Raw genomic sequence first — 18,498 nt, forward strand, 5'->3', positions numbered from 1 at the left:
AGAGAGTTATTTTTAAATCAAATATTCCCAGTACCTACAAGCAACATCTTAGTAATATAATATTTATTACAGGTAGGACTTGGTCCATAGGAGGTCAAATGCGTACTTGTTGAATGAAAAAGCAGATTAATAATAGGAGAAAATATTGTGCATGGACTGTGCTGGGAAACACTAAAGTTGGTTCAGCAATACTCACCAAGCCCCTGCACTGCCCGGGAGCTCGTCTAGGAACTGGGGATGCTAACAGTCCAACATGCTGAAGCTGACATTACAGGAGAAAAGAGGAAATAGACATTGAGCAATCAGGAAATGAAAAGAGAAAATATCAAGCTGTACTAAGTGCAGTGTGGAGAATCTTTTGACTGATGTCCAGTGAAAGCCTCTTTGTGGAAGTGAGCTTTATTAAAAAGAGCCAGCCTTGTGAAGACCTGGAGCAGAGGGAACAGGAGATGTAAAGACTGTAAGGCAAGAATGAGCTTACATACCAGGAAACTGCAAGAAGGCAGTGTGGCTGGAGAGTGTGGGAGGGGGGAGCTGCCAAGATGACATCAGAGGCAGGCAGGGAGCTGCGCCAGGTGCCATCAGAAGGCTGGCAGAAGCCAGATCCCATTAGGCTTTATAGCCAAGGGCAGCGGAATGGATTTTATCCGAAGGGTAATGAGAATCCAGTGTTGGTATTAACTGTTCTGCACGTTGTTATGTTCCTTGCAGGCCACCCTCATCTGCGCTGGGAGCTCAGGGGAACAGTGGAAGTAGAGAGAATCATCTCTCCCAGAGAGAGAGGATGGTGGCTTGTCCCAGGAGCACCATGGTGGAGGTGGAGAGAAGAGGGCAAGTGTGGGGTGTGTTTTGGAGACACAGATAACAGGACTTGATGAACTGGGCAAGGGCTGTGGTAAACCGAATCACTTCTTCGCCGTGATGCCATCCCACCCAGACCATAGCTATCCTGAGGGGAGAATGCATGTCCTTGCACCTTCACTTTGGACTTGACCACATGATTTGTTCCAAGCAATGGGATGCACATAAAGTGACAGTGTGCCAGATACAAGCAGAGGCTTTAAAAGGCATCATTTGCTTCTGCTGTCCTTCCTGACTTCTACCTTGCACCCTGAGGAAAGCATGCCCCAGGGTGTAACTTCTCTGCCAGCCTGGGTCCTGGGTGATAAGAAGGGTGACCCAAAGGAGTCCAGCCAAGAGGAACAGAGCTTAGAAGCTGCAGCCAGCCTCAGACCCCGGAGTGAGAAACACATTTGCAGTTGCAAGCTACAGAGATGTCTGGACCACTTGCTACTGTGGCAGAAGCTAACTACTACAAGAACACGTCAATTTCTGGCCTAAGCAACAGTGAGGATGACGGTGCAACTTGCTAATTTCAGTTGCAGCAAGTGGGGTGGGAAGGTGGAAATTAAGATTTCATTTTAGAATACACTTAGCAAATAGCAACACCACCTATATTATGAAGGATAAGATATGAGACACAACTTTCATACTCCTTGCATTTGGAGAACAATACAATTATTCGTATTTGGAATTTAATATCCCAAATAAACGTTCATGTCCTTTACACTCAACCTGTCCATTGTCAAACATTTTGTTCCCTGAAATTGCCTAATTTACATTTATTCAAAAAGAAAGTGCATTTGGAGTTAAAACTAGTTTTACCCAAGAGGATCTAAACAGCTTTAAAATAGAAATGAGATTATGCCAGGATGAAACCCATTAATGACTTAGCTGAGTGAGGTCAGTGGGGGAGCGAGCCTAGGAGCTCTAAGTAGGGAAGAGAGTCCTCATCATCACACCTGGATCATCAGGAGAAATGAGATCCACATGGACGGCACACTCTAAAGACAGCTAAGGGAAACTTTGCCAAAAAAGCAGAAGAGTTTTTTTTCTTTCTCTCTTTTTCATCAAGATAAAGCCACTTCAACCGAGTAGAGGAACAGGTTTTGTTTGAAAACCCTAACTGGATATTTGGTTATTAATAATATTATATCATATTAATATTTTATATCATATTTCATTCACTGTCTACCATATTTCCCATGTAATGATATAATCTTCATAACTAGAATTTTAATGGCTGCCCAATGAATAGCTATATCATAATGTTGGGGGTTTTTTATTTGTTTGTTTGTTTTCTCAGACGGAGTCTCACTCTTTCGCCCAGGCTGGAGTACAATGGCACGATCTTGGCTCACTGCAACCTCCACTCCCCAGGTTCAGGTGATTCCCCTGCCTCAACCACTCAAGTAGCTGGGATTACAGGCACCCACCACCACGCCCGGCTAATTTTTGTATTTTTAGTAGAGACGGGGTTTCATCATGTTGGCTAGGCTGGTCTCGAGCTCCTAACCTTGTGATCCACTTACTTCTGCCTCCCGAAGTGCTGAGATTACAGGCGTGAGCCACTGCACCTGGCTGTGTATTTTTAGTTTATTTTTTTTTTGTAACTTAATTTTTTCTACCAAAAAATAGACATTCATGAAAAGTTGTTAAATATACATTGTTAGGTGAGGAAAACAAGACATGCTGGATAATATCCTTTGCATTATGTCATTAACTCATTTATGCTGGAGGTTGCAAATTTTTTGTGTGAAAAATCAGACCATGGTGATGACCTTGAGCAGTAGGATACAAATAACTCCCACAAGCTTCGAGCTCCAATAACGGACACTAGCCATAAATGGGTTAAGATTACAGACAATAAATTTTGTGTATGAATATATTTATATTCATTCTGGACAGATTAATGCTAAATTATAAGTGAGGTGAATCTATAGAAATTATTACTTTAGTTATGAATTTCTACATCATTTAAATTATTTATGATGAGCGTATAGTAATTCTGTAACTAAAAAGCAACAGAAACAAGATATTTACCAATAAGTAATAGAAGAAATGATTCATTCCAGAAAGGCTTGAGGAAAAGATCTGATGCTGAAGTACTGTAGCTAAAACATATTGAAATAGGGCTGGAAGAGAGTGGCATCATTAGCAAGGCTTTTAGTCCACAGAACAATGAAGAACCCAGCCCCAGCTTACATCTTCCAGTCCGGCAGAGCTCCTGACAGCTTAACACACACTTCCTAATGCTTATTATACTTTAATATGGATACTGTATTCATATTTTATGTTCTTCTATTGTTTCTGTTTATAAGTATAGCCTGGAAAAACAAGTCACAGAGTAGACACATAAAAGCACACAGCGAAATTCACATTTTCTCTTAATGTGAGAAACCACAGATGCATTAAAAAGGATCATTTGCGGACAGAGGTGCACTTTGACGTTTTGATCTAACCCATTTTCACATTCAAAGGATGCTTCGAGTGTTATTCAGAAATACATAATTGTGCTGAGAGCAAAAAGCACTTAGTGTCAACTGAACACTCGCTTAAAGGCTCACTTGGCAATACACAAGGCTGTGTTGGAGGACGCATGGACGTGGGCCCTTCTGAGCTCCGTGGAGAGCTGGTGGGAGACAGCTACTGGGCGCCGGTGCTGGTGAGGTCCAGATGCGTGCCTCCTACATTCTGCACCAGGCATGGCGAGGGGCACTCCTTGCCACCTCCTGTTTGTTTGCCTCCACCTCTTGTCCCTCCCCCTTCACAGGAAAGGAAAAGTTAGAGGCACAGAGATGTGTTTAGCTCTGTGGTGGATGAACTGATCTCAGAACGCCAGCTGCACAATCTTCACGCAAGGGTTTATAATTCTATCCACTTTCACGATGCCTTTGGTATTTGAGCTTGGATGAAACCAAAAGGTCACCAAAAGCTTCAGGAGGAACTGCTGAATTTCACTGATGGCTGAGTCAAAAATCTCCAAATTTAGCCTGGCTGATCTCCCTCTCCAAATGCTGACTCATGAGGCTTTGATGCTTGATGCTTCCAACATGGCTGGCTGGCAGGGGAAGTTTGAACACAGCCTGAAACCTTGCAAGCTTCTGCCTCACTTCAAGGCCTGAGTATATCCCGGAGTTTCCCCTGAATAACTAAGTGGAGTGCTCATTTTGGCATAGGGCCACCGCTCTATCTATGCTGATGGAATCTCCAAGCCAGGTCACATTCAGGATAGCGTACTGTCAGTGTGTGCCTGCCAGGCCGCCTAGCCCTGAGGCTCTGCTGTTTTCTTTTAGCTCGACAGTCTCTCATAGACTGACGTAGTTTTGTGAATCGCTGCTTAAAAAAGAAATTCCATTTAAGGTTGATTCAAAAAAATGGATCTTCTATTTGGGGCCTTAACACTTGAAGTCAATACAGGTTGAGCATCACTAATTCGACAATTTGAAATCCAAAATGTTCTCAAATCAGAACCTTTTTGAGTGGTATCCAGAGCTCATGACAGAGGTGTCTTTGGAAGCCCTGCAGTGGCTCTCAGCCCTACCACAGTCATCAGGGGCTCTTTTAGTGAAATAAGGATGCTGGAACCACACCCAGGGCCGCCGCCTCAGGAGTCTGCAGGCAGCAGAAGCCAGCAGCCAGGGGAGAGTCACTGCATTGGGGCACGGGGTCTGAGGTGACGTCACCCCTCCCAGCCATCAGTACTTTGTGGATTCGGGCCCTGTAGGCTCCACTTCTGGGTTCCAGGAGTTGGGCAGGTCCACCAAGAAAGCCAGGGGATGGACGTCGACATCACAGTTTGCAACCTCATTGGAAAGAAAAAGCTCCAATGAAACAATTAGAGAAAAACTCAGCATAAAATGAATGCTAAAAGTTGGAATTAAGAGAATCAGCAAGTGAGACAAGACAAAAAACAGGAGGTTGATGATGCAACACGAACCACCTCTGCGAAGATCTTGGCCTCACTCAGTAACAGAAAGACAAACTAGAGCATGGGGAAGCCACTCAGGTTTCCCGGAATCCAACAATGACTGGGCTTCTGGGCCAAGCTCAGAACACAAAGCTCCTGACTCCGGCTCGCTGTGACCCACGCTAAGTGAAAGGGAACACTCGGGCTGTTGTCTGAGTAATTGCTTTTTCAAAAACGCCCACTGGATAAATCCAGATAATTAAGCCCCCCAAAAAGTGTTATTTTCTTTGTGAATTATCGACATAATTGCCTTAGTTTTCACTTGGTTTTGCATATGCACTATAGCCTCACCTCTCCTTTGCATGGTCAGCATGAAGCAAGTTGATAATCTGCATTCCACACATATTGAGCTATTATCATATGTACGAGGCAGCATGATTGGTGTGATGAGGAATTGTAAACAAAAGTCCTAAGTAAGCACATGCAAGTGGCCTGCCTTCAGAAGCTCACAGTCTGCTCCACACATATTCTTAGGAGAAGGAAACTCATAAGATAAAACAAGGGAAGATGACTAGGGAAAGGCAGGGTGGATGAAGGAGGGAGAGAGGAGGAGGGACATATTGCAGAGATGGTCTTGTTGGGAGGGCCCGGGAGGGCTTCAACGGAAGGGAGAGGAGTAGAGCATGGGCAGCTATCCAAGAGTGACACGCTGCCCAGTTTCAAACCTGGGCTGCAGCACTTGCAAGCTGGGTGACTCAGTCACTTTAGCTCTCTGGGCCTCAGTTTGCCTCTGTAAAATGGGGATGATTTTCTTTGTTAGGTTATTTTGAGAACTCAATGAGCTGCTATCTGCAAATCATTTCCAAGGTGCCAGCAGCATGGAAAGTGCCCAGGTGATTGTGAGTGACCAACCTCAGGTCTTGGAGGGCTGGAAACAGCAGTCATTCTGAGCTTTCAGCAGGGTGTGCACATTCACCACTGCCTCCACTACCTGTCACTTATCTGCAGAACAGAATGAAGCCGGGGCGATAAGCAGCAACATGGTCCCAGGAGTGACATCAGGGAGCCCTGACCTAGCACTGGAGCCTGGGAATATTGTAAAATCACAAATAAGAAAGATATGACAAGGGAAAAATTAACAGGCCATCATGACTGACCTGGTACCCAAGGAGTGAGGTGGCAGACAGAGATGACCCTCCACCAGGAACGGGGGAGAAGCAGCAGAGAACAGAGGAGGAGGGAGGCACCTCCACTCTGCTGAGCCAAGGTCTTGTGTGGACCTCCAGGAGGCAACCCAGTAGTCTGTCGGACAAGGGAGAGCAGATGTGGTTTCAGGAGGTGGCAATATAGAGCTATATGGAAGATGGATGCTCCAAGGGACAGATTTTAGGAAGGGTTGTAGGCTAAGGCATGGAGAAACAGGGAAAAGAGGTTTTGTGAAATTGTAGAGGACACTGGTTCTTGGGGACAACAGTTGTGACAACTGGAGGAAGCCCAGCGCTCTCCATAGAGCCCGCATCTCCAGCATATTCATCACTCCATGTGAAATACAGAAACACTACAGAACTCCAGATGACAGCCTGTACCGGGGAGGAGTCCCAAATCCCATGCTCTGAAAGTGACACAAGACACAGGTCATGATGGTGAATCTGTGGGTACACTGGAGGGGATGAGCCGGGGCTGCTTGCCTTGCAGGCCTCTTGGAATATCTCTCATGCCTTCTTTTTTGACCAGTTACCCAATTGGCAAATCCACAAGCAGGACCATGGCTCTTTGTAGCCCTATCGGTGCTTGGCATGCATGTTACATGGATCAGTTATAGCCAAGATGACACTTCTGAAGGATGGGGCTGCCCCAGCTATGTGAAGCCCCTAGAGATGAAGAATATAGAGGGCTGGCTGCACACAGAGAAAGGAAACACCACCCAGGAACCTCAGTTACTTTGCCCTTCTGCCTTCTGAACAGAAGCTGCCAGTTCTGCCAGGCAGCACGCTATTTCCCCTGAGTCTTTTTTTTTTTTCACTTCAGAAACTACAGGAGATACATGCAAACACTCTAAATGTATAGGTTCATTTTCCAGTAAGTACAAAAGTGGATGGATGGATGGATGGATGGATGGATGGATGGATGGATGGATGAAAGGAAGGGTGAGAGGAGGGAAGGAAGGAGAAAAGGTGGGAGGGAGGGAGGGAAGGAGGGAGGCAGGAAAGGGAAAGATACTCTGTATAGTAAACTTTCCAATCTAACTGAACCCAAAACTTACAATAGCTTCAGTTTCCCAATTTTGAAATTAAACTGCATCTTTCTATAGGCTTTATCTTTGCCTTATAAAATTTGGTTTAGATAAATTAGACAAAACTTCTGATCTTCTACCACCAAATCCCTACACGAAGTCCCTGGAAACTTCCTTTATGCTACCACGTTATCTACTGCATTTTTCCCAGTTGAATTCATGAAGAGCTTGAGTGTGGCAGGTGTCCAGATTCACGCCTCATCGTTTCTCCCACCAATGTCCCCACCAGTCAGTGACACCACCACTGTCCTTGGGTTCCAGTCCAAACATCTCGAAGTCATGTTTTACCTCTGTGCCCTTCACTCCACCCACTCCATGTTCAGTAGTGATGGAGCGGGCTTGGGCTCGTGCATCTCTGAAATGACCTAAACGATGTCAAAGAGCTTTTTGAAAAAGCAGTTGTAAGAATGGATGTCTCCTCTTCCCCTCCATTTCCATTGGATTTTATACAACTGCATGAGCTAAAGTTTTCTACAAAATCCTTCCTCCAGGTTCCCTTTCCTCATCCCTCAGGGCCCCCCCAAGGGCAGGATAATTATTTCTTTAGTACCTATTTGCAAGATGATTTTCCAAGGATGGATTTCAAGTTCAACTTCTCAAGCCTGCAAATATGGCATCTCAAGGAGACCCACTGACACGCCTGCCCCCATCTGCCCACCTGCCATGGCTTGCTCGGTGCCATCCCTCTCTGCTGCAGCAGCTCCAGCCTCCACATCCTCCAGTGTCCAGCACAAGGTGCAATCTCCCCACCCGGACTCCACTGCTGGCCTTTCCATGCTGATTTGGAGTGACATCAAGACACTCGCACAGTGGCCAAGGAGAAGTTGGAGGGCAGTTTCTGAATGCATCTTCCTTCCCAAACATGCTGAGTAGTTCTGCGGGGCAGAACCAGGTCACTGCACATCCCCTTGTGTCTTTATTATGATTGCTTATAAAATGAATAAATGGTCTCCCATCCGAGTACTAACCAGGCCCGACCTGTAGTCCCGGTTACTTGGGAGGCTGAGGCAGGGGAATTGCTTGAACCTGGGAGGCAGAGGTTGCAGTGAGCCAAGACTGCACCTCTGCACTCCAGCCTGGGCAACAGAGTGAGACTCTGTCTCAAAAAAAAAAAAATGAATAAACGAACCAAATTATGAGCTTCTCCTAAACCATCAGAAGAAAGGTTCCCAGCTTTCAATGCTAACTTTGCTCCTACTGCAGAAAAGTAAGTCCCAGAAAATATGGAGATGAAACTGCAAATAACACTCTCTAATGTCTGGGAAAATACATTCTGCTCGCTTTGCTAAATCAACCGTGTATCACCTCACAAGCTAGATAAACCATCTCAAAATATGTGCTTGTTGATTTTTCTACCCAGAACATTAACTGCATCACTGGTAACAAAAGAATGTAGCATATATATTAATGTGAAGGTATATTTTGATAGTATTCTCTGCAATTATTCTAATAGAAATATTGCTAAAATTAAGTTTAATATCATTTCGATGGGATTTCTAGCTGGGGGTAGGACAATTTGGCACCTTTATAATATTTTTTGGTAATGGTTTCTCATGTAAGCACAAGTATGCTGCAGCAGTTTATTTCCCTCAAATGATAACCAGCACACCTTCAAAAAAAACAGCTTAGCATAAAGGTTGCTGATTTCTGTTTATGAAATCCATTAACAACACAGCATTCTGATGCTCCTGCGGTCTGCGTCTTGTCGGCCCGCTCTCCTGGCAGGTGATTAAACAGCAAGACTGAGCAGACATTCAGACACAAACCTTCTCTGGGGAACCACAGGGCACGCGGCCCACTGAGGGGCAGCGAGCCTGCACAGGGGCTCACACATCCATGTCCATGGCGGGAGGTTGGAGACAACAGGACCCTGTCCCTCCAGGGTCAGAAAGAGGGTAGACACACCCTCACAGAGCAGGAAGGGGGCCAGCTCGAATGTGAAAACATGGGCAGATATTTGCTAGCAACACAGGGAATAAGTGACTTCCTGATAATAGAAACAGAGGCAGGGGGATGCTGAGACCTGACCCCACAGTGGCCCCTGCGGAACGAAGGGAGAGCATGGCGACGTGAGGGCCTGGGGAGGCCCAGGGAATGAGGCAGACCCAGGGAGGGCACGTGGCCACGCTGCGCAATTGTAATTGGGTGGCCAAGTTGGCCTCCAAGCATCGTTGAGCACAGGGGCCATGATCAGTGGTGTGTTTCCACAAGGCCACTGCAGCAGGGTGAGAAGGACAGATGTGGATGCGAGTGGGAATGAGATGAGGGAGGGATGAGGGCGGATCAGGCAGTTGCTGCGGTCGAGTCCTGGACAGCAGGAGCAATCGCCAGCGGCCTCTCAGAGCGGACTCTGAAGGCCATTGTGTTCATCTCCTCAGCTGCGGTACAAACTACCCCAAGCCAGGCAGCTTAAAACAACAGAAATGTATTCCCCACAATTCTGGAGGGCTCATGTCAAAAATCCAGGTGTCGACAGGGCCGTGCTAGGGTTGGAGGCCCTGGGGGAGAATCCAGAATCTGCTCCCGGTCTCTCTGCCAGCTCCCGGGGGTGCTGGGAGCCCTGCAGCCCTTTAGCTGTGGACGCATCCCGTGGATCTCTGCCTCTGCCGTCCGTGGCTTTCTTGCTGTGTGTGTTCACATCGTCTCCCTCCGCCTGTGCTGTCTCTGGGTCTCTTCTCCTCTTGTAAGGACAGCATTCATGGGCTTAGGGCCCACCTTAAACCAGTATAACCTCATCTTACCTTGATGACATCTGCAAACATCCCATTTCCAAATAAGGCCACATTCACAGGTATCACGGGTTAGGGCTTCGACATGTCTTTGTGGGGGACACAGTACCACCCGTAGGAGGCCTGGTGCTTGGCGGGGGGAGGGGGGCTGCAGGAGGCAGGGCAGAGCAGGGCTCCAGCCAAGGGCCAGGTTGGCGGGGAAGCTGGTTCGATTCCCTGGAAGGGGCCGAGGGCAGGAGGTACTGTTCCGTGTGGCTTTGGGGCTTCCTGCTGCAGTGGGCTCCAGGCAGAGAGGCCTCTGCCACCTGCCGAGGTTTTAGTTGCTGCCACTTCTTCCTTATGTTCCTCCAAATCTCCGGCTGCCCCCATCTGAACCTCAGAAGCATGCTATGGGGGCAGAGGTTCCCCGTCCTCAGCTTCAGGAGGCTGGATCCACTCCTAACTGGGGGAAACCGTTTGCTTCTTTCCCAGGGGACAGGTTGCCAAAAGGCGTACCCAGAACAGAAAGCTGAACATCTAACCAGTCTCTGCCTCCTGACGCAGACCGGTGTCATGGGAAGACCTGAGAGTCAGGACCCAGGGGTGTGAGAGTCCACCCCAGCTCTGCCCTGCGGGGCCTGTTCCGTCTCACCGGGCTCCAGTCTTCTTAACTAGAAAATGAGGGCTTCTGGTGCAAAGTCTCTAAGGAGCTTTTCAGCTTTAAAGCATTCTGAATCCCATTTTCCCACTGACATTCTAATTTCACAGCGGGCTTATCTCCCCCTCAGAAGGGTCTTCAGCTGCAGCAGGGCCTTCCGTTTTAGCTTAAATCGCTCTGACCTTTTTATCAAGCAGTTCATAAACGCCCTTGCGCTAGGAGGGGCGGTCGCAGTGTGGTCCCCCGAGAGGGTCCTCTGAGGACTCTGAAAGCTGCTTCCAAGGTTGGCGCCGAGCACAGGAGGCTCCCTCTGGCTTCTGCAGGCACTGAAGGGGTTTGCCCAGCGACACCGTGCTCAGCACTGCCAAGCTGGAAAACAGGTGGGTGGGGGCAGCCGCCAGGAGGGGCCAGCAAACCAGGCCCTAATCCATGAGCAAATTCCACGTTCACTGCCTCACTTTTATCTGCAGATGGGTGCATCCTTGTGAGAAACCACAGTATTGTCCCGCACCCATGAAAGGAGGCGTGGACGTGATCCCAAGTCCCCTAAGTTAGACGGTCCAGCCTCACCTGAGCAGTCACATGGACCTGCCGGGTCCTTTGACCTCAACACCACACACTTCCCACACCTGCTGCAGGAAGGCGAGGCAGGAAGCATGCACACAAACCTGAGTATATCACAGTGGCGCTGCCATCTCGCCCGCTGAAAGGTTGATTTTCTAAACCAGAGGCAGCAAAATGGACCCGCTGGGGAATTCGTGTATCTTGTCTAGCATTTATACTAATATTTGGGGGTAGAGAGTTGAGAAGTAGAAAATATGTATGTTAAAATTTTAAGAAGAAAAAAAAAAAGTCAAGTAGAACTAGCCAGTCCGATATCATTAATCTGGTTCCTGCACACACTTGTCTTATAAAGTGCTAGGAAAATAGATATTTTTCTTTCATATTATGCAATTATGTATGGCATATTGCCTGTCTGTGTGGCTCGAAAATCATTACACTGGTCAAGCTGTTCCTCTAGTAAACGCAGACCACCACTTCATAGGTTAAAAAAACGTCTGCAAGCTATTTAATACTAAGCTTCATTCAATTAACCTTCATTTTTGTCTCAAAATAATCCTGACCATTTAATATATAACCCATCACTCCAAAAAGCAATGATTGTACTGTGAAAACATGATTCTTTAGGCATGGAATTTGGTTGTTCACAAATTATTTTCCTTTCATGGCTAGAACCCTAAAATAATATCAGCAACTGGTCGGAGGGAGGGCGGAAAGGGGAGGAGACAGACTCGGAGGACACGTGTGAGAAAGAGGCAAAGGAAGCTCCTTGCTGCTATTCTGCCCGGGCTTCGTTTTACAGGATCAATGTCAGGGTGTCACTGGGTCAACAGCCCCCTCTCACAGGGACACCCAGGCCAGCGAACACACTGATGCACTGTGCTCCTCTACTGGCCGGTGATCACTTCAGCTCCTCTGGGGGAAGACTTTCCGGCCTGAGCCATTGCGTTCCAGGGAGTTCCTGAGGACAAAGAGTATCATGGAGTCTCTGGGCACAGCCCCTCGCTCCTCTGCAGGACCTGAATTGTCACCCCACAGCAACCGAGCCGGCACACCCTCAGCACAGCTGCAGGACAGCTCTTCTCCACTCCTCCTATGGCAAGCAGGTTGGCATCACCCACAGGGCCTGCCGTACCCACGAGTGGCACCTGGAGAGGGACAAGAGGAGACAGGGCACTGCCTCCTCCGGACAGGTGTCGAATGGAGTCAAGATCCCTCGATTGTCAGAGACCAAGGGGTCCAAAGGACCCATGCCCCCAGCACCTTCCCCAGCCTGTGAGCAGGCCGTGGTCCCACGCTTTCCTCCACAGCCATGGAAATGGTACTGTGGGCAGGGAGGGGTCTCTTTAGCCACAGACACCTGGCTCTCCCTTCATCTTGAGGGCAATATTTCTCTGGTGGGTTGGAAGCGCTCATTACTCACATTGGGAATGACACTTCTGGGCTGACCAGTGTGGGGGACTTTGGGAGGGACTGCATTCCTCTCAGTAAAGCGGCAGGGAACACACAAGCTTATGGCACGTGTTGGACCAAATACCAATGAAAACACCAGACAGGGTAGCTTTACAAACACATGTCCAAAGAGTTTCCCTTGTCCTCATGGATGGAATTCACCTACTTCCTCTCAACACTGGACTCAGGCAATGCTGGAGAGTAATCCAGTTTCATGCAATTCAATGAATACAGTGAGGCCAAGGGGAAAAAGCCCTCTCCTTCCCCTGAGAAGGCTCGCAGACCTCCCGGCAAGCAAAGTGCGATGATGGGCTGCACCGTGCAGCACAGTGGAGGGCAGAGGAAACTCACGGTGCTCCGGCATCAGCAGGGCTGGTAGGGCGGGTGCTCACAGTGAGTCAGGAAGGTGAGCTCATCATCAGACACAGCAGACACAGGCAGGAGGTGAAGGAGGATCAATGGGGAGACAAGCCATGAGCCACACTCCCTGGAGAGCCAAGGGGCTGGCAGGCAGAGGAGGAGGGTGGCGGGAGGGTGTGGCTGAAGTCAAACAGGAAAGCAGCTTTGCGGAATGAAGACCAGGATGGACTTCCTGGAAGAGAAGTAAGGGAAGTGAGGGAGCCAGTCTGCTGCCCACCAGACCAGAGTTCGCTGGGCCGGAGGGAGCTGAGAATAAAGACACAGGAGCCGGCAGCCCCTCTTCCTCCTCCTCCTGCCCTCCCACTGCCACCCATACAAAATCAGCCCTGGGACACTCAGGAAAAGGAGAGTCTTCAAAACAAAGAAAGAGATAGACAAAAGGCAGCAAGAGGTCCCACATGTGCATCTAAATATCAGGGGCAATCCACACATGTGGATTTTTAATTTAATTCAGCATAGATTGTAAGTCTCATCGTGAAAGGTGAAATAGTAAACTTTAAGAAAATGTGGGAGAAGAAATAAAAGCACTAAAACCACGAAAGGAAAAAAAAAAGATACATTGAACCACATTAAAACAAGAACTGTTATTTACCAAAAGGCACCACTAAGAGAGAAAAGTCAGCCCACAGAGAAGGCATTCACAAGACATGCATTTGGCAAAGGACTTGTGCAAATCAACAAGAAAAATCCAATACATCCAGACAACTCAAAGAAATGGGAAAATGACTCGGATAGGTACTACGCAGAAGAGGATAGCCATGTGGCCAGTAAACAGACGAAAACATGGTTGATATCTCCCACAGGGCCATGCAACACCCTGCACATGTGAGAACCACTGACGTGACAAAGGCAGCACCCAGCGTGGAAGGGAGTGCAACACAAGCTCTCATCTCTATTGAGAAAGTCTTCACTCATCCATTCCAGAGCAGGATTTGCAGCATCTACTGATGCTGAGAACTCATCTCCCTTTGGCCCAGCAACCCTGCTCCTAGACATGCACACGACAGCAACGAGTATGTGTGTGCACCCAAAGACAGAAATCCACACATCATCACCACAGCGAGATTCGTAGTTGCCAAAAACTAGAAACAACCCAGCACCCACCTATAATGGAATGGATTCCTAATTGTGGTGTGTTTACACAGTCAAAGCTATGCCGCAACAATGAAGATGAACAAGCTTCAACTAGACACAACAAAAGGGTTTTGCTCACATACAGTGGTGAGCAAAAAAAGCAGACACACAAGCGCACACAGTGTGGCTCAGTGTACGTGTGGTTCAAAACCATGCTGTTCAGAGGCAGGAGGTGCGTCCTGTCGGAATGGGGGTTAAGGACAGGTAGGAGGCACGAGGGGCTTGCAGGATGTGGGAGGGGTGCTGTTCCTTCCTCTATCCTGTTTGCCTGGGTGTGTTTCATTTGTGACGATTCATTGAGCGACGTATTTAGAATCTTCACTTCCCTTCTATCTGTTTGTAGTGGGCTGAATGGGGGCCCCATAAAACACAGGTCTGCAACTAGTTCCCAGAATCTCTTACAATGAGAGTCAGCCCTACCTGATATGCCAGAAGATGTGATTATGGTGAGAGTCTTGAAAGGAGGAACTTATCCCGGATTATCCACGTGGGCTGGAAACCTAAAATGAGGGCGTCCTTGTAAGACAGAGAAAAGGCCACACAGCGACACGGAGAAGATCATGTGAAGATACAGGCAGAGCTTCAAGGGACGTGGCACAAGCCAAGGAGCCCCTGGAGCACCCAGAGCTGGAAGAGGCAGGAAAGATCCTTTCCTGGGGCCTTCAGAGTAAGCACAGTCCCACTGAATTCAGACTTCTGGTTTCCAGAACTATCAGGGTAAATTTTTAAGGCTGGGCCCAGGTGGCTCGTGCCTGTAATCCCAGCACTCTGGGAGGCTAAGGCGGGCAGATCACTTGGCTCAGGAGTTTGAGAGAATAAATTTCTGTTGTTTTAAGCGACCATGTCTGTGTTCATTTGTAAAAGCAGCGGCAGGAAACAGATCCACTCTTCTACTTCAATGAAATGAGGAAATTAAACAGTAAAATCAAATTCTGCCTGGACCCCTCTCTTAGGCCAAGTAAGTCAGAGCAGGCTGGGGAGGGCCTGAGCGTCAGGCAGCTCCCATTCCCGGGTGGTGCCAAGGGTTCCCCGGGCTCAAGAGGCTTCACCAGGAAGGGAGACTCCCTGCCGCCTCAGGCCCCCGAAAAGGCCCTCAGAGATGTGGGGTCGGGGGCAGCAAAGTTTCTGGGACCACTCGGCCGGGTTTCCGGGCCTCACTGAGACCCTTCTGAGGTTTGCAGTCATGAATCATAAGTGAGCCTCAGCCAGCTGTGTAACTGTCTCCCGCGATGTTCACTCAGGGTAGATGAATGGGTTTAATCAGAGCTGGGACATTTCCAAGTGAATTCTAAAAGACAGGGAAGAGGGCAAGGGAACTGAGGATGCTCAAATGAAGGAATGATATGAAGAGCCACAGAATCTTACCTGGGTAAGAAAGGCACTAAGGATGGAGGGAACGCTAGGGAGCAAAAATGTAGTAAGAAGAATGAATGGGAAGCCTCCATGGGGGCTGGAAAGCACCGCAGTGGGGGCTCACCCAGGAGGCTGGGCAGGTGGAGGCAGTCAGAGAGGGAGGCAGAGGCTGGGGGAAGACAGGCTGAGGTCCAGACATGGGAGAAGGAGGCAGAAGGTGGGGGGAGACAGGCTGAGGTTCAGCCTCAGGAGAAGGAGGCAGAGGCTGGAGGGAGACAGGCTGAGGTCCAGACATGGAGAAGGAGGCAGAAGGTGGGGGGAGACAGGCTGAGGTTCAGCCTCAGGAGAAGGAGGCAGAGGCTGGAGGGAGACAGGCTGAGGTCCAGACATGGGAGAAGGAGGCAGAAGGTGGGGGGAGACAGGCTGAGGTTCAGCCTCAGGAGGAGGCAGAGGCTGGGGGAAGACAGGCTGAGGTCTAGACGTGGGAGAAGGAGGCAGAGGTTAGGGGGAGACAGGCTGAGGTTCAGCCTCGGGAGAAGGAGGCAGAGGCTGGGGGGAGACAGGCAGAGGGACCGGACATGGGAGAAGGAGGCAGAGGCCAGAGGGAGACAGGCTGAGGTCCAGACATGGGAGAAGGAGGCAGAGGCTGGAGGGAGACAGGCTGAGGTTCAGTCTCGAGAGAAGGAGGCAGAGGCTGGGGGAGACAGGCTGAGGTTTAGCCTCAGGAGAAGGAGGCAGAGGCTGGGGAAGACAAGCTGAGGTTTAGCCTCAGGAGAAGGAGGCAGAGGCTGGAGGGAGACAGGCTGAGGTCTAGACATGGGAGAAGGAGGCAGAGGCTGGGCGGAGACAGGCTGAGGTTCAGCCTCGGGAGGAGGAGGCAGAGGCTGAGGGGAGACAGGCTGAGGTTCAGCCTGGGGAGAAGGAGGCAGAGGCTGAGGGGAGACAGGCTGGGGGTCCAGCCACAGGAGAAGGAGGCCACAGCATGGTTAGAGCTGTGGGAAAAGGTGGTTAGTGCTGTGAGGAGGTCCCATAACAGAAACCAGGCATTTGGCAGATTATCCTCAAGGAGACCAATGACTTAAAAACGGTGCCAGGCTGGAACATGAAAGGAACACCATGACCAGGGCCCAGAACCTCAGGAATGAGGGAGTGGTCCTGTAGGTCAGGGATAAGAGCGATGGGACATGGGCTTAAGGGCTGTGTGTCTGGCAGAGGGTGAAGGAGAGCGTGTGGACAAGGCTGCAGGGAGCGGAGCAGGGAGGGCCATGCCTCAGTGGTGAGAGAGGGAGCAGCCTCCCTGTGAGAACTCAGAGGATGGCCGACTTGTGTGAAGGGGACACTCAGAGAAGAGGTGAGGACGCAGTAGTGCTTTCTGCACCCAGGTCTGCAGAGCTCACTGAAAAGTAATATATCACCACTCTTGAGCCATGGGAATTAGACTATCTGGGTGTATTTGTGAAATAGCCAAAGAAAGGCAGCTTTCCAATCCTTCACCCCTGAAAGTTCACAAACTCGGTCTATGCGACATCACTGCATCCTTCAGAGCAGGTCCTCCCAGAGTTCACCCTTCTAAATACAGAAACTGGCCAAGGGGAGCTAGGAGTCTGTGTCGTTCCCTGGGACATTCCCAGGGTCCCTATTGTGTGACACCTACTAGGGAGGCACAAGAGGCACCAAGTTCCTCCACGGGAGACCCTCCTCCCCTGGTGGTTCTCTGCTGGTGCTGAGCCACTGTGTGCAGCCATGACACCCAGGCAGGCCCTCACCCCAGGTGCCTCTGGGGTCTCCTGGATGCTGCTGCTGCTTGCTGGGCTGCTCACTGAACAGGTTGCCCTTGGTGCCTACATGCCCCACCCTCAGCACCAACCCCTGTGACGGCAGGGACCCCACTGCCCTGGACCGAAAGCTCTCCCTTCTTTCCTGTCTGCCCCATGGCCATCCTGGAAGGCATCACCAACAGAAAGCCATTCCAGAAAGGGTTCTCTCTGCCCAAATGGATGTGGCTGCCCTGTGTGAGCTCCAGGCTACCATCTGATGACATCTCATCTTCTTCCTGAAACCAAGATACCCCTGGCTGGTGGAAAGTGAATGGCCTTGGAGTCGAAAGAGACTATTATTTCAGGCAGACCTGTTGTGGTCCTTTCCTGTTGCTGTTGTAACAAGTCATCACAATCTTAGCAGCTTAGAACAACACTAGTTGTTTATCATCTTGGGATTCTGTAGGTTAGGAGTTCCAAAGCAGGTCTCCCTGGGCTACACTCAAGGTGTCAGCAGGGCTGGTTCCTCCTGGAGGCACGGAGTTGGCGGGGGTGGGGGGACTTCCGCTCCCTGGCCTTTCCAGCTTCTAGAGGCCACCCACATTCTTTGGTCCTCTTAAGCCAACAGCCTTGTGTCTCTCTGACCACGCCTCTGTGCTCAGGCTCCCCGTGACTCTCCTCTTCCACCTTCCTCTCCCACTTCTAAGGACCCCTGTGATTACATGGGGGTACCCAAATAATCCAGGGGAATCTCCCTATTTTAAAGCCATTTGGCATTTGTTTTCCTCTGCTAATGGCTGCACAAAGGAAAAGTCTTTTCTTTTCCATTTGTTCACTGACGCTGCTGCTGTGTCCCCATAGGAAAGCAGGGGTCCCACCAGGCAGGTTGGAGGGGACCAGTCTCTGGTTTCCTGAGCTCCCTGCAACTATGGCTCCAAGCTCCGCACCGCACAGGTGATCCCACCCCTCCTGGGCCCCAGTTTGCAGAAGCTGTCACAACCATTGAGGAGAATTAGGAGAGACACAGCAAGCATGCCTATGTATGTGGCATGCATAAAAAGGTCTAGAAGGACACTCAACAAACAGCCTTAGTGGTCGATCTCTGCAGAGGAGGCCACAGAACTGAGAGCTCAGCAACATGACGTTGAACCAAAGCAGACACTTCCCCGTGCCATTTCTGGGAGGGCTGACTGGTGCCACTTTTTAGGGTAGCAGTTTGGTAATAATTAGCAACATTTAAGTACACATAATTCCATCTTAAGAAATTAATCCCAAGGGACTCCGCAGATGACAGTTGAGGACCATGAACAATGGCGTACCCCACGGCACTGCTGGCATCATAGAGTCTAGGCACATGCGACTCCTCCATGCTATGGGCGCCGCTGACAGACCTGCCAGCCCTGCCCCTGCTG

The 18,498-nt window shown here is 49.5% G+C and overlaps 1 protein-coding gene across 6 annotated transcripts in view; it reads right to left on the bottom strand.

Moving 5' to 3' along the window:
- Nucleotides 1–209: 209 nt before the first annotated feature.
- Nucleotides 210–18,498, bottom strand: part of MED10 (mediator complex subunit 10) — a 37,557-nt gene continuing 19,268 nt past the window's right edge. For 2 of the 6 annotated variants that reach the window (XM_033178756.1, XM_033178758.1), the window contains exon 5: nt 12,472–13,014. In XM_033178756.1, the coding sequence (XP_033034647.1) occupies nt 12,878–13,014 (137 nt within the window). In that variant the 3' untranslated portion in view covers nt 12,472–12,877. Of the gene's footprint in view, nt 263–11,594; nt 11,932–12,471; nt 13,015–14,396; nt 14,477–18,498 lie in introns of those variants that run through there. The other 4 variants (XR_004429638.1, XM_033178761.1, XM_033178757.1 and 1 more) reach the window with 4 other exon arrangements.

This window comes from Trachypithecus francoisi, unplaced genomic scaffold (genome assembly GCF_009764315.1).
Source record: "Trachypithecus francoisi isolate TF-2019V2 unplaced genomic scaffold, Tfra_2.0 Lachesis_group2, whole genome shotgun sequence".
In the NCBI taxonomy this organism is placed as follows: Eukaryota; Metazoa; Chordata; class Mammalia; order Primates; family Cercopithecidae; genus Trachypithecus; species Trachypithecus francoisi.